The sequence below is a fragment of the Carettochelys insculpta genome, chromosome 5 (assembly GCF_033958435.1).
Source record: "Carettochelys insculpta isolate YL-2023 chromosome 5, ASM3395843v1, whole genome shotgun sequence".
In the NCBI taxonomy this organism is placed as follows: Eukaryota; Metazoa; Chordata; order Testudines; family Carettochelyidae; genus Carettochelys; species Carettochelys insculpta.
The window spans coordinates 96265528-96290151 of NC_134141.1; the positions used below are offsets into that span (position 1 = coordinate 96265528).

The 24624-nt window shown below is 42.9% G+C and overlaps 1 protein-coding gene across 1 annotated transcript in view; it reads right to left on the minus strand.

The window, feature by feature from the left end:
- Nucleotides 1–220: 220 nt before the first annotated feature.
- DDX4 (DEAD-box helicase 4) overlaps nucleotides 221–24624 on the minus strand; it is a 100656-nt gene continuing 76252 nt past the window's right edge. Inside the window, exons 17-20 of the mRNA XM_074995563.1 lie at nucleotides 18815–18914; nucleotides 11210–11480; nucleotides 10940–11047; nucleotides 221–960 (exon numbers count right to left, since the gene is read on the minus strand). Of these exons, the coding sequence (XP_074851664.1) occupies nucleotides 877–960; nucleotides 10940–11047; nucleotides 11210–11480; nucleotides 18815–18914 (563 nt within the window). The 3' untranslated portion in view covers nucleotides 221–876. The remainder of the gene's footprint in view (nucleotides 961–10939; nucleotides 11048–11209; nucleotides 11481–18814; nucleotides 18915–24624) is intronic.

Genomic DNA, 24624 nt, shown 5'->3' on the forward strand with positions numbered 1-24624 from the left:
ACAAGACAATGTCACTATTGTCCACTGGAATTACATATGTAACACCTAATTAAAAAACAAAGGTTTAAAATGTGAGTTTTGCTATTTTAAGAGAGGTTTTTAAGTGTGCTTAGAATACAGCATGTGACATGCAGTATTTAGCTGACGGACTTCTTGCACAGGAAGCTAATATAAACACAAAGTTAAGATGAAAACAATCAACAATAAAAACACATGACCCTTGAATTTTTATTAAGTATGTTCACAAGCAGTCATCTGCAACACCTCTTCGTAGGCTAACATGACATCATTTGGTACATAGTTTTTTTTACCTTAGACATATCTGAAAAGTTAAATTATTGTGCAATTACAATTTTAAATTTAGTAAGCCTCGTATAATGCAGTATTCATTTCCAAAGCATCTTTTTGAAACACAGCGTAGTTCACGTGTAGGCCACAGATTTGTAACTGATAATTTGGACCAATTTATTGTTTTCATTTCAGGAACAAAACCAGAAAAAATTAAGGGTATTTTCACACATTCTGCAACAAATACTCACTGCTGAAGTATAATCAGCAAAGACTCTTAATGATAGTTTTTGTAACATGTTTCCAAGAGCGGAAGTCTTGGTTCAGGATATACGAAACTTGTTAAAAATGTCTTTTCAATGTTCCAAAAGTAGCTATCAAGTCATGGAACACTGTACATTTAGTAGATCCACATTTCTTATGGAACCACCACTTTTCAGTAACAGCAACAGTTTTTTTTAAACAGTATTTTACATAAATTCTTTGCCACCTAACTAGGTGCAGCCTCTCCCACTTGAGATTATTTTTTATTACAAAATAAAAACTTTGTATCAAAAACAAAATCTGTAACTTGGTACTGTTTTAGTCTTAATCCCACGACTCATCAGCTGCACTTGAAGTATATGATGTAGTAAATCTTCCTGTGTTCATAAAGTCTTTGCCTTGATAGGCCTAGAAAATAAATGAGACGCTAACTTGTACACCATTTTTCATTCAGAAGTTTTTCTGTTTTAAACTGAGTCAAAGTTTTATAAAACTTACCCTTACCATAACTACATATACACAAAGAAAAAAAAAAAAAAATCAAAAATCTATTAGTGGTTTCCCTTCTGGGATAGAACTCTTCCTGCAGTCAAGCATTTAGGCTGTGTCTACACTACAGCAATTCTTCAAAAGAAGTTCTTCTGGAAGATATTGTATGAAAAAATTTTTAAAAGATCATGTTCGCACATGAAAAAGCAGATTGAAAGATCAATCTGCTCTTTTGACAGTGTCCACACAGCCCCTGCTCTTTCAAAAGAAGGGCACATGGAGCATCTACACTTTCCCCCCCCAAAAAGAATCATAGAATACTAGGACTGGAAGGGACCTCAAGAGGCCATCATTGAGTCCATCCCCCTACCCCAATGGCAGGGCCAAGTACTGTCAAAACCAACCCTGACAGACAACCATCTAACCTGTTCTTAAATATCTCCAGCAATGGAGATTCCACAACCTCCCTTGGCAATTTAATCCACTGTTTGACCACCCTGACAGTTAGGGACTTTTTCCTAATGTCCAACCTAAACCTCCCTTGCTTCAGTTTAAGTCCCTTGCCTCTTGTTCTCTCCTCAGAGGCCAAGAAGAACAAGTCTTCTCCCTCCTCCTTCGGGCATCCTTTTAGATACCTGAAAACTGCGATCACGTCCCCCCTCAATCTTCTCTTTTCCAAACTAAACAAGCCCAATTCTTTCAGCTGTTCTTTATAGGTCACATTCTCTAGACCTTTAAATCATTCTTGTCGCTCTTTTCTGGACCCTCTCTAATTTCTCCACATATTTCTTGAGCTGTGGTGCCCAGAACTGGACAACACTCTAGCTCAGGCCTAACCAGTGCAGAGTAGAGCAGAAGAATGACTTCTCATGTCTTGTTCACAACACACCTGTTAATGCATCCCAGAATTATGTTTGCTTGTTTTGCAACATCATCACACTGTTGACTCATATTTAGCTTGTGGTCCACTATAACCCCTAGATCCCTTTCTGCTGTAGCCATTCCTAGACAGTCTCTCCCCATTGTGTGTGTGTGAAATTGATTGTTCGTTCCCAAGTGGAGCACTTTGCATTTGTCCTTATTAAAAGTCATCCTGTTTATCTCAGGCCATTTCTCCAATTTATCCAGATCATTTTGAATTATGACCTTATCCTCCAAAGCAGTTGCAACCCCTCCCAGCTTGGTATCATCTGCAAACTTAATAAGCGTACTTTCTACGCCAATAGCTAAATCATTGATGAAGATATGGAACAGAACCAGTCCTAACACAGATCCCTGCGGAGCCCCACTTGTTATACTTTTCCAGCAGGATTGAGAACCATTAAGAACTACCCTCTGGGTATGGTTATCCAACCAGTTATGCACTCACCTTATAGTAGCTTCATCTAAATTGTATTTGCTTTTTTTTTTTTTTTTTTTTTTAAAAACAACAATATCATGTGAGACCATATCAAATGCTTTACTGAAGTCTAAGTATGCCACATCTACCACTTCTCCCCTATCCACAAGGCTCGTTATCCTATCAAAGAAAGCTATCAGATGAGTTTGATATGATTTGTTCTTTACAAATCCATGCTGGCTGTTCCCTCTCACCTTACCACCTTCCAAGTGCTTGCAGAGGATTTCTTTAAATTACCTGCTCCATTATCTTTCCTGGCACTGAAGTTAAGCTGACAGGCCTGTAGTTTCCTGGGTTATTCTTATTCCCCTTTTTGTAGATGGGCACTAGATTTGCCCTTTTCCAGTTGTCTGGAATGTTTCCTGTCTGCCATGATTTTCCAAAGATGATAGATAAAGGCTCAGATACCTCCTCTATCAGCTCCTTGAGTATTCTAGGGTGCATTTCATCAGGCCCTGGTGACTTGCAGACATCTAATTTTTCTAAGTGATTTTTAACTTGTTCTTTTTTATTTCAACTTCTAACACTACCCCTTTCCCACTAGCATTCACTATGTTGCGCATTCCTTCATCAGACCTCTCAGTGAAGACAAACAAAGACGACATTAAGCATCTCTGCCATTACCAAGTTCCCCGTTACTGTTTCTCCCTCCTCACTGAGCAATGGCCCTACGCTGTCCCTGGTCTTCCTCTTGTTTCTAATGAATTTATAAAAAGCCTTGTTTCCCTTTACGCCTGTAGCTAGTTTAAGCTCATTTTGTGCCTTAGCCCTTCTAATCTTGCTCCTGCATTCTTGTGTTGTTTGCCTATACTCATCCTTTGTAATTTGTCCTTGTTTCCATTTTTTATGAGATTCCTTTTTTATTTTGACATCATGCAAGGTCTCCTGGCTAAGCCAAGGCAGTCTTTTGCCATATTTTCTCTCTCTCCTATGCAGAGAGATAGATTGCTTTGGGGTCCTTAGTAATGTCCCTTTGAAAAACTGCCAACTCTCCTCAGCTGTTTTTCCCCTCAGTTTTGCTTCCCATGGGACCTTATCTACCAGCTCTCTGAGTTTACCAAAAATCTGCCCTCCTGAAATCCATTATCTCTATTTTGCTGTTTTCCCTTCTACCCTTCCTTAGAATTGTGACCTCTACGATTTCGTTTGGAAAAAGGCTCTTCCTCACCTGGGAGAAAAAGAGGTCTGCAAAAAAAGTGCTGCATTCTTTCAATTTCAGGTCTAAATAGCACATTTTGCATATAGATGCTCCATGGGTTCTATCAGAAAAGGTCTTATTATTATTAGCAACTTGTTTGTTTAGAAGCAGCCCGAAAACAAAGGCAGTTCAAGATTCTGGGATTTGTCTAGGCCCTTTTTACTATTAGACCAAATTTCTTCCAATGAAATACTCAATTTCCAACTCAAGTGCCCTTACTGCAATCCCCATGGAACAGAATACGGGCATTTCCTGGTGTGGTCTGTAGCAAATCGGTCTATTCTTGTATATTCCCACCTTTGAGAGACGCTGTTCAGAATCTAGTTTACAGAACAGTTACAGTCACCTGAAAATTTCCAACTAACCTGATGATCTAGGACATTCCATAAGCCAGATAGCTACAGAGCACCTTGAGGGAATATAAAGATGACTGTGCCAAGTCTAGATATTATAGCTTCTTGATTAAGGTGAAGGGGAGAATTGTGCTCCTTCCTGATGTAAATAACTATCATTGTGTTGCCTGTCACTACTTGACCTGTCAATCCACCAAGCAAGGTTGCTCAACCAGCGTGTAATTGGCTCCAAGTTCTAGAACATTTAGATGGAAACAACTTTTCAGACACAAGGCTCTGGATTCATCCATGAGTGGTCTATGTGAAAGGAATTCTCTGGCAACCTGTAAGTAACCTCATGTCTATGTGATATCTGCTGAGTCAATATTGATTTCACCCATGCTTGAATGGATTGCAGGAGAAGTGTAATATGCAGTGTGATACATATAAGTCAGACATGCTTTTGCAGACCTCTGTCTGAGAGCGTGCAGATGACTGATGAAGTCTACCAAGATCTGCATCCTTTTCTGATTACTTAAATTTTGCTGTTCTCAGATCTAATCTAGTTCCTATTAGTTCTCTGGCCTGCAAAACTGTTGAAGTTGCCAAGAAAGAGGCAGAGAGGTTCCAAAACAAGTGGCCTTCTGATTGTTTCTCATCTACTGCACACCCAATTATCAGCATCACAGCAGCTAGTCTGATATTATCATCAAGCGCTAATGTGAATCCATTCCAATTTCAAGTTTCAGATTTAGAATGGCACCCCTGCCTCAAAGTAGAAGGTTCTTATTAACACAACAGAAACCTTCCTTTACCCTTTCAACAGCATCAAGAATATTCAAATATTTAGCAGCTGTAAGCTCACCTGATGAGATACAGGTTACACACATATGTCGATAACTGGATCATTCAAACAAGAGCAACAGATGAATAATTCCACTTGGTACTAGAACTCTTTCCATATTGGGTCTTGGGATCTAAGAAGTCCCATTGTGGACTACACTAATAAGCAAAAGTCCTCTCTCAAATGAAGCTTTGAGATCCTATTTGCTTCATCTTAAAAGCTGGCATGTATGCTCCAAACAAGCAAAGGATGGCTCTTAAATCTGAGAGAATGGTTTATTCAGTAGGAACTTTAAACAGACCACAACATTCAAATGGGAATTTTGCAATGATTGTTTGGACCTCTTGATATTCCTGAAGAGAGAAGCATGGAGACCTGGATGGGTAACAGAAGCATATCAAAAGTGTCTAAAGAGAGCCTACAGTAATATTTGGATCATTGACTGTCCATCAGATACAATGGATTTCAGCCCCTCCCTATGCTCTTGTGATAGTCATTCTATAAGCAGTGACATCTTGTCCCAAATGTGGTAAAAATACTCTGATTGAAGTACCAAGTAATTTCTGAATCTTTGTGTTTCTAAGACCCTGGTTATTTAATATGGAAGTTTTCTTGCCAAACAAATCAAGGTGTTGCTGGGTTTGTCTACTGAAGCCTTCACTGGAAGCATTTGTTGTCTGCATAGCCATCAGCACCAGTAATCCAAGAACTGGATGGATACAGAAATATTCAAACAGACTTGATAATGCCTACTTGATTTCTAGATGTGGCCACAGGTTTGATCTGGGCATGGGTTTGCTATCCAGGCCTGGACAACAGCATGATATTCAACAATTTGCAGGATTTTTCTTGGATTTAATCTTGAAAAATTAATTCATACAGATAACTAGGAATGTAAGTGTAGCCTTTTCTGGTGAGGAAAGGGCTATTGCTGCTGGAATCATATGCCCCTCTTCTGTTTCTTCAGGTGTTCTCTCTCATTGGCCTCTTCTTACTGATGTGGGCTGTGGAACAGTATCAAAAGACTCCTGAATAGACTCATGCCACTGGTGCACAGGGGTAAGGACTCCAGCTGGAACTAAGGGGCTAGGGTGCAAGAGGGTGTCTGGGCTGAGACAAGAAGTTTCAAGGAAGGAGGGCACTCTGGGCTGAAGCAGTGGGTTGGAGTGCAGTGTGGGTTAGGGCTCTGGGATGGGGGCTGATGTTTTGGGGTGCAAGAGGTGGTATGGGGCTGGAATCCGGTGGCTGAGAATGATCAGAGCTGAGGCAGAAGCTTTGGTTGCAGTGGGAGGAGAGGACCTCAAAAACGGCTCTTGGAAAACAGCTGCACGTTCCCCTTCTGGCTGGCTCCTACATGGAGCTGCAAATCAGACGGCTCTGCATGCTGTCTCCCATCCACAGCACACTTATGCGCTCTCACTGGCCACAGTTCCAAGGCAAGGGGAGTTGTAGAAATGGTGCTTGGGGCGGGGGCAAGGCAAAAGACCTCTGGCTGCCCCTATGCATAGGAACCAACCAGAAAGGGAACATATCACTGCTTCTAGAAATGGTGCAGAGCTAGGCAAGCCTCAGACCCTGCTCATAAGCAAGAGTTCAAGGGCCAGATGTAGCTTACAAACTGCAGTTTACCTCCCTCCACCCTATGATGCTCTTGAATCCCCACCACAGTCTGAGCAACAGCATTCATTAGTACTGCAGCAAACTGTTTTCTAACAGCAAACAAGGGCAGTAAGGGTGATTCAGTCTGCTCACTCAGTGTTAGTGCTCAGTACAAAGAGAGTTAAGTAGTAGAAATGGTCTATAGTGGAATCCATAATTATTCTGACTTGACTTTCCTACCTACAATTCATTTAGGAGGCAGCAAAATCCCAAGACTCCATCTATTGAAACCAATGGCATCTAATGCCCCATTTTTTCCTTTTTTCAAGAGATAATTAATTGAAATCATAGCCACAAAAATCGTCAATGCCTAGAAAGTACATACCTGAAGTATCAGCACCAGGCCCATTAACACTGGAGTCATCAGCACCTTGTGCATGGATAATGCCAAAAAAAAAAAAAAAAAAAAAAAAAAAAAAAAAATATACAGGGAATTGTGGATTGATACTTCTGGATTCTTGGTGACTAGTTTCTGGAACTGATATGAGGCATGAATTGCCTTTTAGTTGAGCAGCGTGAGAAGATATAATGGCATGGCTAGACCTTTGCTTCATTTTACTAGGTCCCAGAGACGATGATCTAGGCCCCATTTTGATTTACAAAATGTGCTTTCATATCCCTTTCCTCATGGCTAGATATGAATGAGGTTTTAGGCTGCTCTACCTGATTCTGTATTTAGAAGTTTGTCTCCTGCATGACTGACCCCAGAAACTTGGAGTAGGGCCACAGCCCACAGAAGCACCAACCAAAGTGATTCAGGCTTCATAAAGCCCTTCGTCTCAAGAAAGTGCTTTATAAGCTCGCCAGCAGAAAGTTCAAGATTGACCTCAGTTGCTCCCAAAACAGCTGCTGAAAAAGGAGCAACAGATCTGACTAAATATTGGCAAGGTGTCCTACACTACAAGACGGAAAGAAAATGCAATTTGTGTTTTTAAGTGGAAAAGCCACAACACAAGAGGAGCCAGTTTTGAAACTATTCAGGCACTGCTCCCTGAGAACAAATACCTTGAGTTCCCTAAATAGAATAGTAAAAGAGGTTTTTGGTTGCTGTTTAAGGCAAACGGATAAAACAAGACAACTCTGCTAATCATCATCAGATTAAGAAGGTGCACAGGAGCAAGAACAATGTGATACTACAAGGGCCCATCTTACTCTTGTGGGAGGTAAGAAGTTGAGGGATGGCTGGGTCCAGTCTACTGTATATGCTCAAAGGCGAACAGTACATATGCAGGAACAGACTCAATGGATATTGGCCAAATAAAAATTCCTATCCTGACTACATGCACACCATAAGCAGAAACCATGTGGCCAATCATTAAAAAAACACTAAAAGACAATTTCCTGACTAGACTGACTAAGGCATATTTTAACTGCTCATCTCATACAGCCATATCTTCTATTTGGGGTACTGATGGCATTGAATAAAATAGGGGAAGAATGAGCTACCTTTGTTGATATATGAAGTAAACCTGGTTCTTGAAGATGATATACTAAGAATGATATACCTAAAAGCAGTGATTTTGGAGGCTATGATTTCAATTAATTATCTCTTGAAAAAAGGAAAAAATGGGGCATTAGATGCCATTGGTTTCAATAGATGGAGTCTTGGGATTTTGCTGCCTCCTAAATGAATTGTAGGTAGGAAAGTCAAGTCAGAATAATTATGGATTCCACTATAGACCATTTCTACTACTTAACTCTCAGACATAAGATCTGATTGTTGAAAGCCAAAACTCAGACCAGAACATCCTCTAAGTAACTCAAAAGATAATAAATTTTGTTAAAAATCAATCTGAAAAAAAGGTTATGCAACTACTTATTGGGCCATAAGCATAGAAAGATGGTACAAGGGTAAAGGCTTATTACTTTATATAGACCAATGACTGCTGTCATTTTTCTTAGTGAATGTCCTCAACTCTGGTGTTTCAAATGAACGTATGTCCACATACTTTTCTAGATGATATCTAGGAAGCTATCAGAGTAGCCATTGGTCTGTATCCACAAAAACAATGAATAGTCCTGTAGCACCTTAAAGATTCAACAGTTTTACCTTGGACATAAGCTTTCATGAGCAAAAACCCACTTTTTCAAATGCATAGAGTGGAAATTACAAAGGCATGCATAAATATACGAGGCATCTGTTAAAGCAGATGTTTGCTTGTGACAGTTTATGTCCAAATAAACCTTGCATTTTTTTTTTTTTAAGGTGCCAAAGGAAACCTTGTTTTGTAAGACAAGTCAGATTACTCATAGGGTCAGTAGTCTCAAAAATTAAGAGACAAAGATCTAAAATGCTTTTTGATGACTGGACCATCCTGAGTTACTGGGTGATAGTTTACTCAACACACACTTTTAGCATCTCTGTGTGGATGGTTTCCTTGTAGCTAGCCAACTTACAGTCAAGGTATCACTTAGATAACCTGTGCAAGGCCACTTGTAAAATTATGTCACTGTGTTGTCTAACTGAACCCAAATGTGCTGCTGTCTTTGAAAAGCAAACCAGACCACTTGCATCTCTAGAATATTAATGCGTTAGTCTCTGCATTAAGCCATATTACCTGTATACTGTGTTGTCCCAGCACCCCATCCTTAAAGGCTATTGTATCTTCAACAATGAGGCCTAGTTGGGGAGGTCTAGATGGGATATTAGGAAAAACTATTTCATTAGTCAGGTGGCAAAGCACCAGAATGGGTTGCCTAGAGATGCTGGAATAGCTATCCTTTAAAGCTTTTGACAAAATCTTGACTAGGATCATTGAGTTGAGCTGGTTCTTCTTTGAGAGGGAGGTTAGACTAGACCTCCTAAAATCTCTTCCAACCCTAGTCTTCCATGGTTCTTCTATGTCAGCTACTTGATTACTGCAACTAAGGAAATGGAACACTGATACAGACTAAAAGGTAACATTCTATACTGGCAATGGTGAATTTAATGAAAAAAAATAAAAAATTGCTTTGATGGGAGCCAAATGGAATACAGTTTCTGCCAGATTCATGAACATTAGCAGGACTCCATTCTGAATTCTGTATCCATTGACTTGTCTTATCTTTTGATATTTAACACTTCACCAATTTTTTAAAGCTACATTAGAATACAAAGTACAGCTGTGCACACCATTTATTCTGGGCGACAGGTTCTTGCCCTTAACTCCAGGGGAGGGAACCTCTCTAATCTGACACCTTTGGACCTGACCAGTGTCAGATGAGAGAATTTGCTAAACCAGAGGAGGTCAATGTTGTCTAACAGCATTACCAACTCTTCGACTGCTTACTGGGCTCTTAGAAGATGACATTTAAGCTAAATTACAGCTAAACAACAGCACAGAACACCGAGGGCCAGGACTGGTGGCTATAAGCAAACTTTATGGGACCACGGGAAACTTAGCCACACCCATAAAGTCGTCCAGCTAACTAAAATCTTGCCGGATTACAGATGTTGCCGGACAAATTCTGGGATTAGAGAGATTCAACCTGTAACTGTGCTGCACCTTCTACAGATTCAGGTTCCTCCATATCTTTTTCCTGATTTCTTGAGGATGGAAAGGTCACACATTTCTGAAAGGTCTTTCTCCCCTAGAGTCAAGGGCAGGAACCTGTCACCAGAACAGAGGTCAGGATCTATGTTCTGCAACAGCTTTTCAGCATGAGCACAGAATAATTTTGTGCCCATCACTATCATCTCCATATAAATCGCAGTGTGTTCATTTCTACAATCCCCTCCCAGTTCAGACCAGTAAACAAGTGAGCTCTACCAAAGCAGCTCAATGAAACTCAGCATGCACACCACCCATGGATGGTAGGTGCAAAACTTTCACAAAATGTAGGCACTGCTGATTCTAGATTAGTAGCGTCAGTATAATTAAGTATCAAAAGGCCAGGGAATGAGAAACACAACAAAGGCCGGGGGGAGAGAAAAAAAAAAGAGGGCACTAGGCAAAACGGGGATATTGAAACAAAACAAAACTACACAAAATTAGAAATGGCGCTGTCAGTTAACACAAAAGTTGCCAAGTTGCCTTGAGAAAGCTAGATTCACACTTTTAGACAACATGCAATCAATTTTAACAGTTGATTGTCTCCTCCAAAGCCAGGAAAAAAAAAAAATCAGCAAAAAGAGCCCCTGAAACAGGAAAACTTGTTGGTATTAATGCTTATATCAAAAAATCCATTCTTGAAGAGGCCTCTATTTCCAAATACAGAATCTAATTTCAGCTGTTTTTTTACAACTCCTGGGAACTGGCTGTAATATAGATATTTGTCTCTCTTCATCCCTGAAGGCTACACACATTGCTAATAATTCTTGTTTCAAGAACAAATCTTGATCAAACAGTCCTAGCCACTCAAAGTACACATGAAAAAAAAAATTAAATTAAATTTAAGGGCACGTGAAAAAAATTTTATACTGATGTGGATCTAGCTTATCAAATTCTTCCAAAAGCAACAATTCCTTTTCTTTGGTCCAAACTTACCTTTCGAGTATCAACAGATGCAAAGACATTTCCTCTTGGATTGCTGAAGCCAATTCCATGAGCACCAAAAGCAATTTCTTCCAGCCATGATGGAACTTCCTGCTGAGCCTACAGAAGAAAAATTGCGAGTTTAAATGTTGATTAGCTTGCCAAACTATGGACTTGAGAAACTTTAAATCCATCAAAGGCATAATGACCATTTCACACATTAAATGGAGTCCTAGCAGCATTTAAAGTAACATTTAAGTGTGGAAAAAATGGATAACATACATCTGAAAGCACTTTAACCAGAGGTTGGGCTATGTGGCTGTCTGAAACAGAATCAAAGAAAGAAATTGCTTTGCCGATGTTCCCACAGCGGCCAGTTCTCCCAATCCGGTGAACATATTCATCAATAGTGGAAGGAAGATCAAAATTAATAACATGTTGAACATTTTCAATATCCAGGCCTCTTGCAGCTACTGAAGTTGCAACTAGCACAGGGCATTTTCCAGTGCGAAAATCCCGAAGAGCCTCTTCTCGCTCTCTCTGCTCCCGATCACTGCAAACAAAGAAAGTATTGGTTAGAATACAGATTTCTCTCATGACAAGTGAGCACTACAGCGTAAGATATGCAAGACAAAGATCTGCATAGTCTCAGGCTTGGTTTACACCGCATTCCACTTCCAAAAGCAGAAAGCAAAAAAGAGAGAGAGATCAAAAAAGCAAATGAAGTATAGATTTACATATCCTGCACTGCCTTTGCATATTCTCGCACAATCACGCTTCTGGAAGAGACTTTTCCAAAAGCAAGAACAGCCCTGTAGACAGGGTTCTTTCGAAAACAAATCCTGTTTTCGAAAGAACTCTTCTTCCAGAAACAAAATAGGAAGAAGGTTCCTCTCAAAAATAGGGTTTATTTTCGAAAGAACCCCATCTACATAGCTGTTTTGCTTCCAGAAAACCCTCTTCTGGAAGCATAATTGTGTGAAAATATGCAAATGAAGCATGAGATGTGCGCTTCACTTGCATTTTTAATCTCACTCATTTGCGTTCCTTTCAGAAGCAGCATGCAGCATAGACAAGCAGATGTGTGGATCACATCTCTGCAGCACACCCACTAGCCATGAGTTCTCAGGATTGCATATCCTCCATTACTCTATTTTGACAAAACAAAAAAAAGTCCTTAAAGATTGACAATATTATTTATTAGCTGATGGGCTTTCGTGGGACAGACCACTTCTCCAGATTCAGGTTATTCTCCATACCTGAAGAAGTGGATCTGCGCCACAAAAGCTCATCACCTAAGGTGATGCAGGCAGCTTTTTTTGTTTCGTTTTGTGAAGCTCTGCATAGTAAGGCAAATTAACAACGCCGGTATTTAAGAATAAAAAATGCTTCCATTTTTATAAAACCAAACATTTAACTGAGAAGTAAAACTAATAATACACAGTAGGGATGCTTAACTTGCACCTCTGGAAATACATTCATTCAGCTCTGCAAACTCTCAGCATGCAGTTTTGCTAGGAGCTCCTGAGGTCTGGCCTGGAAATGCAAAGATCACAGGAGCACTCAGCAGAATGTCATGGGAACACAAATGCAGTGGGTGAAAGAAGCAGTCCGATTTAACTAGCGAGCCAGTTTTGTGCTGAGACACAAGTGTGATATTTCTATGTTCGTACTAAAGTTGCTTCAATATACATTTGCAATATTATGCTGCATCATTGTACTTCTGTGACAAAAAGCTCTAAGACTATCCATATCTGGTAAAGCATCAGTTTTTCAGCTTCCAGTTTCTACCTCGGAATTTCAATCCAACATGGGGCACAAGAGAGGACAGTTAGCACCATATTCAAAGTGGAGTTTGCAGCTTAAAGATATGAGAGTTAACTGTTACATTTTTGGAACTCTGTAGATTCCCCAAACTGCCATAGGAGAGGTATGAAGACATTTTCCTGATGTTCTGAGAAGGGGGTTAGAACTATTAGTCAAAGGCAAGTGAATGGTGCAGAAGAAGTTACTTAGCTTGTGCAATAAACGAGGATTCTTCGAGATGTGCATCCCCTGCGGGTGCTCCACTCTGGGCGTCCATGTGTCCTTGCACCAGCAATCAGAGGTTTTTCATTAGCAGTGCTCTGCCACATGTAAGAGGTCCACACCTCATGCTGTTGGCACCCACTGATAGTGTGTACTGCCAAGCCCCTCCACTCCTTTTCTACCAGGGAGTCCCAGAACAGAACTCCAAGGCAGAGGGGAGGAGGGAGGGTAGTAAAGCACCCCACAGGGAGACATCTCAGAGAACCTCATTACTGCCCAAGGTGATTAACTTCCTTGTTGGGTGATATCCCAGTGCATGCTCCATTCTGTGTTATTAAAAAGCAGTGCAGGCTCTCAAGATGGTGTGTTTTGAAGTTGTGGTTGTATTATTGACGAGAGGACAGCATGTCCTACTGAAAAAGCATGAAGCAGTCTAGATGTAATTTCATGTTTAGTAAAGGCGCACGTGGCTGCTTTGCATGTCTTGCAATGAGACATCTTTGAAGAATGCAATATATATTGCTGCAGCTCGAGTGGAATGTGCCATTATCCTCTACCATGGCGTCTTATTGTGAACAAAGCAACAAACGTATGCACGTCAAGAGCTAATGGAGAGACACTGGGACAAGGTTGCTTCCCCTTTGGAACATTTGGCTATAGAGAAGAAGAGCCTAGGAGACTTACACCATGGTTTCATCCTTTCAAAGGATGAAGCCTGTCACGCCTCTAGTGCATGGTGTGCTGTCCGAAGCAGGTTTTCATGCAGTTTTGGGAAGATGGTAGATGATGAATAGGTTGGCTGATGTGAAACGTGATAGAAGATGAACAGGTTGGTTGATGTGGAATGCGGAAACTACTTTGGAGAGGAACTTGGGGTCTGGTCTCAGTGTGACTCTTTCCTTCATAAATATGGGATAAAGACACCATAAGGGTTATTTCCCTGACTCATCAGGTTGACATGATCATGACAAGGAATGACACATTCATAGACATATATAGAAGAGAACAGGTCAATAGAAGCTGAGAGGAAACACTTGCGAGACTCCTGATCACATGATTCAAGTCCCAAGGTGATACAGAATCTCCTTTAAGGAATGTATTTTGCATCCCTGTCACGAATCACTTTGTAGTAGAATGGGTGAAGACTGACACACCACTGACTTTATTACGAAAGGCTGCAATAAATCACCCAAATGAACGCTGAGGGAACTGAGCAAAGAGCCAGAGCTAGCAGATATTTCAGGATGTTTGGAAGGGGTGCTGTGGAGGGTGTTACTTGCATATGGTGACACCATTTTGCAATTTTTTCCATTAGTACAGGTCAGTTTCTCTCATTGTGGTGCATCCACTGTTCACAAGTATCTGTTTCACTGTGAGACGGTCTGCTCACCCTGATACAGCCATGGAATATCCAGGGTTTGGGGTGAAAAACGGTTGGGTTTGGATGTATCCAGCAACCATGATGCTATGAGAAATTTGGGTGAGGAGGAAGAGGTTGTGGACTGTGGCTGGCTAGACGATGAAGGTAGGGGAACCCAGTCTGTCTCGCCCAGGATGGTACTATAAGAATAACTTGTGCTCTACCATTGCCTATCTTTCTGATCACTTGGTGTATCAACAGTAAAGGTGGAAAGGCATATAAAAAAGTGGCATCTTCCAGGGGGTGAGGAAGGCATACTCCAGCAATCCCTTGCCCTGTAGCACAACTGGTGGCACTTCCAATTTGACCAGGTGACAAAGATTGATCTAGAGTTGGCCCAAGTTGTGGCATATCTGTTGCATGACCGTTTGCTTTATTTCCCATTCGTGTTGTTCAGAAAAGTAATGTCCGAGATCATCTGCCACCATGTTGAGGGATTCTGCCAGACAGACCACGGTCAGTATGATACTATGGCAGATACATCAGTTCCAAAAAAATAAGACCACTTCCATGAAGAGGAAGTGGACTGAGTGCCATCCTGGCAGTTTATATAGATCATGAACATAATATTATCTATTAAAATTCATATGGATTTGTTCCACAAGATAGGAGATGATGGTAGGTGATGCCCCCTGCTCTCAGTCCCAGGAATTTGATATGCATGTGACTTTCCCTGTTAACCATCTGGTCCCCAAGGTGTGCTCCCCAGCCCATAAGAAAAGCATATGTGGTTATGACACAAGATGGGTTTTCCTGTTAAAGGAGACATCCTGCATGACACTTTGGAATTACATCCATCATCACAGGGGAAAAAAAAGAGACTTTGGGTGGGCATATGACAGACTTGCAGAGAGGATCACCACTCCACCCCCACACGTTAACAAGTTGTTTCAGGGCCCTGGGCTGTGTAGGTACAGTGCCTGCCACCAATCATACCCAACTGCTTTAACCCACTTGGAGCATAATTAAAAATAAGAACTCAGAGGTGCCCTCACCACCATCAGGGTCTGGCTGTGAAATGTCCTGGGAGAAGTGGATGAAATCCAAAGCTTAAAAAATAGTTCCTGGCTGTCAGGGAGACCAGCTGTTCCATTTGCCTGCTGACCATTGTCATCTTTCTTCATGTCCTCCTCACTGTTCCCAGAGGCTGCCTGAGGAATGTCTTGGGAGGTGTCCACAGACTATTTGCAGACAGCGTTTGAGCCCCCACCAGAATTCCATGCAGCTGCTCATAGAAGCATGCTTGCGTCAGTGACCCAGAATGTCTGTTTGCCTCCTTTGTCTACTGGTACGCCTGTCTGAGCTCCTTTATTTTCAGGCAGGACTGTGGGACATCCCTGGTGAATCCTGTTCCACCGTGTCCTGTAACATTTCAGCACAGATGTCTGTGTTCCTTCTGCTGCTTCATATTTCTGCCAGCACCGCTTCATATCCTCTCTCCCTCAGCTCCAGCAATGGATCTTCTGAATACTCCATGCTGGGGGACCCTGGGAACTGATGGCCTGATGTGCTGCCTGCTCCACTCACCACTCTGGCAAAAACAGGAATTGAAATTCAAAAACTCTCCTGGGCCATTTCCTACAGAGTTAGAAAGCAGTGGAGCTGAAAGTGGTGGCCAGAGTTGGCACGCTGGGGCACTGTGGGACACCTCCGGGAGTGAACAGTGACTTTCACAATGCTTCATCTGCACTACCCTAAAGCCAACCAAGCAAGGTCAAATTTGGCATTACTCCTCATGAAATGCAGAGTACAAAAGTCCAACTTTAGGAGCCCTTAATGTCAGCAGAATGGACCCTGTAGCATGGACTGATAGGTCAATTGTCTAACCATAGTCACTCAAATTTGAACTAACCTCCTAGTGTAGACCAGATGTGTTAGTATGTCTTAGTCCAGTATATCTGAAAACTGATAACTGAGTCACACTATTCCCACTATGAGGGGACGTACTATTGTCTTCCAGACTCTCACTCTCAAACCTTCTCTCAGTAAGATGCTCGGGAGAGTTATACAACATTCTGAGATAACACTGTTTGCTATTTTGGTGTGAGTTGTTCATTTTTGGTCTTTTAGACACTCACCATTTATTGAAAATAATGAGCATTTGTTTTTTAAACACTTTGCAATTATAGCAACAAGACCCACAAAGTCGTCCTTCAAGAGCTGCATAAGGCTCCAGAGCCATAGGTTGCAGACCCCTGGTTTCAGGGATACAGACTGGGGCCAGGGAACAAGAAGCTAGTGGCTGAATAGCAGTGGGTGGTGCAGGGAAACATGGTGATGAGGGGATAGGCTGAGTGAGGTATAGGGATGCAGAGGTACAGTTCTCTAACTGAATGGGAGGGGCTGGAGATCAGCCAGAATCTGCATGGGGGAGACAACTTCCTAACAATCCCTCCTTGCTCCCCTCCCCAGTGATGTTCCAGACTTCTACCCATGCCCAACAACCCATCTGTTTCATTCCAGCAATTCCTTATCTTTCCATCACGTCCTCCATTGCCTCTAACTCCCCCAAACCTTTGCACTGCTTTCTGCACGGTGTGGGAAAAACATTTGTGCACTGTAGTTCAAATGAATTACTCAAAGTTTTGTATTAACATACCTACTAAAGGATCTATTTGTCAAAAACATTTTGATTGTTTTGTCTATATTGTTACCAACACATTTACTGACAGGCAATTTAAAATTTATCAAAATAATTGCAACTTATCTCACATTGTGCCAAATATGCAGAATTTGAAAATATTACGAAAACATTTTTGACTTTCTGGGACAGAATTTCCCAGCTTACTGAAAGGCAGTCACATTCATGAGACGAGTTTTGAGGTCCTGTTAAATTAGTTCAGTCCTACCTCAGACCCTGGGGGATGATATTCTGCACTGAAAATACCACTATCATAATTGACAGTCTTCACAGAAGCCAAGGATTGAATGTTTAAGATGACTACTTTACATTTATTTCCCTGGAATTAAGGATCCAAGAATATTTGAGGCAGAAGCTTACCCTTCCATTTAGCACGCTAGACAGTATCTCTAGGTAGGCCAAAACATTTAGACAGAACCAGAGATCAAGCGCAAAATCCCATGAGCTTCCAAAAACAGGGAAATGAAGATAAGACAGAAAAAGAAGATCGTAATTAAATACTATTGCTCTCACTTCCATTACATACTCCTGCTCCTCCTTCCTACCATGTTTTTACTTAACCTGAGAAATAAATGCTAGTGCTGTAATGCTAACTCTAGATGCATGTGCTCGCTCTCAATGTTTCAAGAATCACAGAACTGTAGAACTGGAGAACCTCAAAAGGTCAAGTCCAGTCCCCTGCATTCACAGCAGGACCAAACACCATCTAGTGGAGATTGCATAACTTTCTTAGGCAATTCATAACAGCACTTAACCATCCTCCTAGAAATTTTTTCCTCATGTCCAATTCGGTGTCTTCCTTGCCGCAATTTAAGCCCATTGATTCTTGTCTTATTGTCCGAAATTAAGAACAATTTTTCTCCCTCCTCCTTGTAAAAACCTTTTAAATACTTGAGAACTGTTCAACCTTCTCTTTTCCAGACTAAACAAGACAAATTCTTTTAATCTCCCCTCAGAAGTCATGTTTTCCAAAGGTTAATCTTTTTTATTGCGCTTCTCTAGTTGGTTTCCAGTTTGTCCACAGCTTTCCTAAAATGTGGTGCCAGAAACTGAACACAGTACTGAAGCTTAATCACCACAGAGTAGTGCAGAAAAATTACTTCTCACGTCTTGCTTACAACACTCCTGTTAGTGCATCCCAAAATGATGTTTGATTTTTTCCCCCCAACGGTGTCACACTGCTCACACATTGTCCCCTATGGCCCTTTGATCACCTTCTGTAGTGTACCTTTACAGTTAGTAATACATAGCCTTACTTCAACAGGGAGCTTTGCATATACACAAAGTAATGTATCATCATTATATATCAATCATTCAAAGCATTGTACCTTGAGTTATTTTTTATACATCTGAATGACAAAAAAATAGGGTGAAAACTGAGGAAAAAATTTAAAAAAAAAAAAAAAAATTGGGAATGTTTTGGTAAAAATTTAAACTGATAACAAAAAGGGACTTACTTAAATAATTTATCCCAGGAAAACAAAAAGTATATCTGACCACTTAGTACTGGGAACACGGTTCCTCTCACCCTCAAATCTTCCAGTGCTCAAAAAGCACTGAGTATCAGACTCTCAATTCCAAGTCCCAGCTTGACAAATCCCTGGTTAGTATTGGTCCTGCTTTCAGCAGGGTTTGTACTCCATGACCTTCTGAGCTCTCTTCTAGACCTATGAGTCTATTATTCTGTGCATTTTAGTCCAACACTGGTTCTGTTCATGACAAATGAGTAATGGGAGAGGTAATTTTTTAATTTAAATGAACTAACAGAATAAAATAATTTATGCAATTAAACACTTACCCATGAATACTGGTAGTTGCTATTTTTTCTTGACAAAGAAACGTTGCAATGAAATCTGCTTTTTTCTTTGTTTCCACAAACACCATAGTTCGCTCATCTCCTGCAACAGATTGAGCACACAATCTGGTAAAGGGGGATACTGCAGACTTACCACAGTTTCAGAAGAACTCTTGAGTTTTTAGCATTTAAATCCCATTGCCATAATTTAAATAGATTCAGCATTTAAGATCACAAGAGACTAGTCCCATCATATTGTTTCACCTGCTGCACAACAGGCCACAGAATTTCACTCAGTAATTCCTGCATCAAGGCAATACCTTTGTGATAAAACATTCTGTATAGAATTCTCCAGTGTGTACATGATCTCATGTCTGCAGTTCCTTCCCTTTTACCCTAGCTTTTGCCCATCCCTAGTAATAATAGAAGTATGCTCCACTTTGGCACAAGCAGCACAACCCACTTAACATTTTGAAGCCTTCCTGCAGGTTTATTACAGTAGGGGCGCAACATTCACCATAGTTTGGTGTTGAGAACCCTTGCAAATGTTGAATTTCACAAAGATCATTTTACCCACTGCTCATGGCCCAGAGATGGAAGCCGAAGGAAGCCCCACCCCCAGCCGTCCTACCTGCATGCAGATCTGGCAGCACTTGAAGAGCTGCACACAGGGGTCCCCAACGCTCTCTCCCTTAAGCAGCTTCTTAGCAAACCAGTAATTGAAGCACTGGTCGAACTCGTGCTTCAGCTCCATGCACACTTCCCCCATGCTGTTCATGAAAGCACCACAGGCCCAGGACACAGGCATGCCTCGTACCACCCCCACCGCTTGCTCTCAAGTGCGGTGTTCCCGGCGGCCATATTACCTTGGCACGCCAGCATGCACAGAGCCATGGTGCACACCTGCCAAGGTAAGTCCCCGGATCTGGAAGTGTTTGTGTTGGGGGAGGGGGAAATGAAATTGATGCAGGCCCTGCACTTCAGCTGCTACATCAGGGATGCTTTCTCAGAAGGAGCCTCGCATGAGGGTAGCCTTTCCTCAGAAAGCGGCTTCCCACAGGCTGCTTCGGGAGGGAGTGATGGCAAACAGCGGGCTTTGGCAGACCCACGATGGAGGGGCCAGATGAGACACCTTCCTCTTCCAGCACCACACAAGGGAAGCCGGAGTCTGTGAATAACTCAATTCATGAATGCTAGATTCATGAACTCAATGACCTTGCTGTACTGAGTTTATTTTAAATTAGCTGCATGCAAAATATGCTCTATGAGCACGATTGTGGTTATTAAAAAAAGTTTCCAGGACCATTATTCTGGTGGGCAAGTTGAGTTCTGTAGCATACTAAAAAAGTCAACGTAACCAAAAGGTGATTCTTCTGTCCATCCAGACGCATACTTAAATGGCCTCCATTACAGACATTTTCATGCATACAGTTAAAGGAAATCAGAGCTTAATACTAGGAGAGGAAGTTACTCACCCTGTGCAGTAGCAATGGTGCCTCCAGATGTGTCCCCCTTCTGGGTGCTCCACTTTGTTTGCATGCGTCCTCATGCGAGGGCTTAGAGAGTCTTCCATACCCACGGCTTCCCACACCGCACATTAGCGCCTCCTCGTGCTTCCTGGTGCGCATGCAGTGTGGACTCCTCCATTCCTTTTCTACCTGACAAAGAGATCAGGACATTCCAAAGCAGGGGAAGGAGGGAGGGAGGGGAAGTGGAGCACCCATGGGGGGGGGAGGGAGAACACATTTCAAAGAACCATCGTTACTGCACAAGGTGAGTAACTTCCTCTTCTTCGAGGAGTGCCCTCATAGGTGCTTCACACTGGGTAACTAATGAAGCAGGAGTCACAGAATAGAGGTGGATTTGGAGCTCAGTCACTACCACAGTAGACAACATGGCTTGGCTGACTTGGACAGAAGATATGATGATAAATGACAGCATGTAGTGCTGAGTGAACTTCTTACGGGAGGACCACACAGCCACCTTACAAAAGTCAGTAAAGGGGTACGTTCTTGAGGAAGGCAGTAGTGGAAGACACGGCCCGGGTTGAGTGAGCTGTGATGGCACCAGGTAGCTCTTTCCAATGATATACATAACAGTTGTGGATGCAGGCGGAAACCCACTTGGACAGTCACTGAGATGAGAGGGGCAGGCCCTTCAACTGCTCCGAATAAGATAAGAGCTGAGGAGACTTCATATGGTTGATGTAGAAGGCCAATGCTCTGACATGCAACCCTGCATGTGCTGGGTCAGAATGCAGCTTCAGAAAGAAAGAACGCAGGTAAGTGAATTTGTTCATTGATGTGAAACAGTGAGGGAACCTTGTATAGAAACTTGGGATGAGGTTGCAAGGTAACTATCTTTGGTAAAAACAGAGTGGAGGGCTCAGGGTGTGGGGCTCAGCTAACAGGGCAGTTAGCTCCCTGACGTGCCTCGTCGACATATTTGCTACAAGAAAGGAGACCTTCAACAACAGCTTGAGCCAAGAGCACCTTGCCAATGGCTTGAAGGACAGCTTCATAAAAGGTAGCAAAGAATGTGGTTAAGCTCCTGGAGCAGACTGATGGAAAGGTGTTTTGAAGGCCCTTTAAGAAGTGTTTTGTGATAAGATGGGCCAGGAAGGAAAACCCTTCTTCAGGATGGTGAAACGCTGCCAAGGCCGCAGCATGTATTCAGACCATGCTGCAACTACGGCCAGACTCGCTCAATAAGTAATCCAAAAGGATAGGCAAAGGTGTGGCATGAGGCGGCATGGAATGATGGGAGTGCATCCAGTGAGAAAACCACCACTATTTATAAAGTTAAGACTTGCACATCGATTCCCCTGTCTAGTCTGTTTCCTCAGAGAATGTGGTTTTGGCATTATGGAACCATGAAGGAGCCATGCATGGAGATGCAGTTTGAGGGGACTTGGATTCAGAGTGCAGCTAAAGTCCCAAGACAACAGGTCATGGCAAGGAGGAAACAAATAAGGAGCCGCTGCTGACATTTGACAGAGGTAAAGGTACGAAGTTCGTCTGGGCCAGCACCGGCGCTACTGGGATGATGAGGGCTTGGTCTTGTCTGACCTCGAGTAGAACCTTGTGGATAAGTGGAATGGGAGGGAACACATACAGCAGAGGCGCAACCCATGTGATGGTAAAGGCATCCCCAAGGGAGTGGTTCCTGAGCCCCGCTCTATAAACAGTACCAGTGACATTTTCTGTTGCCCTCGGTCGTGAACAGATCTACGTAAGGGTAAGCCCACTGTTGAAATACCCTGTTGAGGGCACCCATGTTGGATTTCCTATTCATGATGGTTGGAGAATGTACGACAGAGTATTGACTGTCACGTTGAGACCTCCAGGAAGATACGCAGCTATGGGATTGACTTGGTGTCAGATGCACCATATAAACAAACAGTCTTCGGTCTTCTGTGCTGAGAGACAGTGAAGGAACTCCCCCTTGCTGGTTGACAGAGTACATGCATATGGTGTTGTCAGTAAGGATACTGACTGACTTGTCGGCCAGGAACTGCCGGAAGTGTTTGCAGGTGTAGTGGACCACTCGGAACGCCAACACGTCAATGTGGAGAGTTTGTTCGGTAAACAGACACCTGCCCTGCACTGTGTGATGACCAAGGTGCGCTCCCCAGCCCAGTAGAGACGTGTCTAGGGTAAGAGTGACTGACTGTGGTGGTTGGTGAAACAGCACGCTGGTGAGAATGCTGCCCAGGCACATCCACCATTGCAGAGAAGCAAGAACCCCTGGAGAGATGGCTACCGTCTTGTAAAGTGGATCCCTGCCCAAGACAAAACATGAGACAAGCAAGGACTGGAGGGAGTGCATGTGAAGCCTGAGAAGCTTGACCACTTGAATGATGGCAGCCGTATTGCCCAGTAGCACTAGGCAGACATGAACCATAGTGGTGGCGGCAGACGTACTACCTGTATGAGGATGCAAAGCATGTGAAATCTTTGAATGGGCAGGGTAGTTGCGGCCATGACGGTGTCTATGTCAGCTCCTATGAGCTCTAGAGCTTGAGTAGGATGGATGTAGACTTTGAGTAGGTTGATGTGGAAGCCCAGGCTGAGCAGGAGATGCATGGTGATGTGCACTGTGTTGCACTTTGGGGAGCAATGGCCCATTATGAGCCAATCATCCAGGTAAGGGAACATAATGACCCCTTGATGATGAAGGTGAGTGGCCACCATCAAGGTTTTGGAAAACACCATCCTGAAATGTCTGTAAAAGATGTACTTGTCAAGTCATCTGAGGTCCAAAGTAGGTCTCCATCCCCTACTCTTCTTCTGAGCGAGGAAGCAAGTGGAATAGAACCCCCTGCCCCAGAATTCCTTGGGAACAGGCTTGACCACCCCCCAAACTGAAGTGGTGTTGGACCTCCTGGTTGAGGAGAGTCTCGTGAGAAAGGTGTCTGAAGAGGGACAGGGCAGAGGGTGTGGAAATAAAGGTGTTAGATTATCCCTGTGCCACCAGCTCCAAAACCCAATCTGTCTGTGGTGATAGCTTGCCACTGACAGAAAGGGGCTGAGATGATGGCAAAAAACTGTTGCTTGGTGCCTTGCTGGAAGCAACGGATCGGACTCTCGACCACACCCTCAAAATTGCTGCTTGGAGGGTTGAGAGTGGGACATCGAGGGCTGTTGGCTTTGATGTCTGCCAGAACATCAGTGTTGCAGCTTATTCATCTGTTGTTGAAATTGAGATTGCTGCTAACACTGGTCCTGAGGGCACTGGAATGGAGAATGTCTGCTGGGGGTGTCTACATCCCCAAAGCGCCTAACACCATCCTGGAATCTTTCGTGGAGTGAAGGATGTTATTGGTCTTGTCTGTAAACAGATGTTGGCAGTTGAATGGGATGTCTTCCATTTTGTGTTGAAGCTCCTTTGGTACCCCGAGGGGATGGTGCATGACTACTGCCGAGGCGGTGACACATGCTGCTGTGTCAACTATGTCCGTGGCCAACTGTACAGCCATACCGGCAATGGCATGGCCCTCTTTGATAATACTAGAGGGCATCTGGAGCTGACGTTCAGGTAATGCCGGAACCAGCTCCTGAAACTCAGAATAATTTTAAATGTCGTAGTCCACCAACATGGCTGCACCATTGACAGCATGGAGAAGAATGCCAGAAGAATACTTTTCAGCCCACAATATCCTGTTTCTTTCTATTTTTGTCTTGGGGCATGGAGCAGACTTTGTTGTGTTATGGACCGCATCTATCATTAACAAGTAAGGGGGGGGTGGGTGAGTAAACAAAAATTCAGTGCCTTTGGACACCACAAAACATTTCTTATTAGCCCATTTGCTGGTGGGGGGGGGGGGGGGTGATGTATGCTGAGGTTTGCCACAGGACTGTTGCTGAGTCCATGATGGCCTCATCCATACGCACCACCACCCTGGAGGAGGACGGAGGCTGTACTGTACGCAGCAGCCAGTACTGCTTTACCAGGATTTCCTGAGTGTCCTTATCCAAAGATTGTACTACACAGTGGAAAAATGTCCTTGAACAACCAGGTGTCATCCGCTGAAGGAAGTGACAAGGAGCACACCACATCATCTGGCAAAGAGGAAGATTTGTGCAGAGGAGAGGCTCCTTCCCCTTTGCACAGTGACTCCTCGGTGCTAGGGTGCACGGACAATGGAAACTGTGCCATGGGGAAGAGGGGCAGAGTTCCAACATGGTTTACTGCCAACTATACATTGATGTCACGATGGCTCGTGCCATGAAGGTCACTGCTGTTCCGGCTGGGAATAATGGTGGGCAAACCACGGAAGTGGTGATGGCCAGTTATGGAGGGACGTCCTCCCA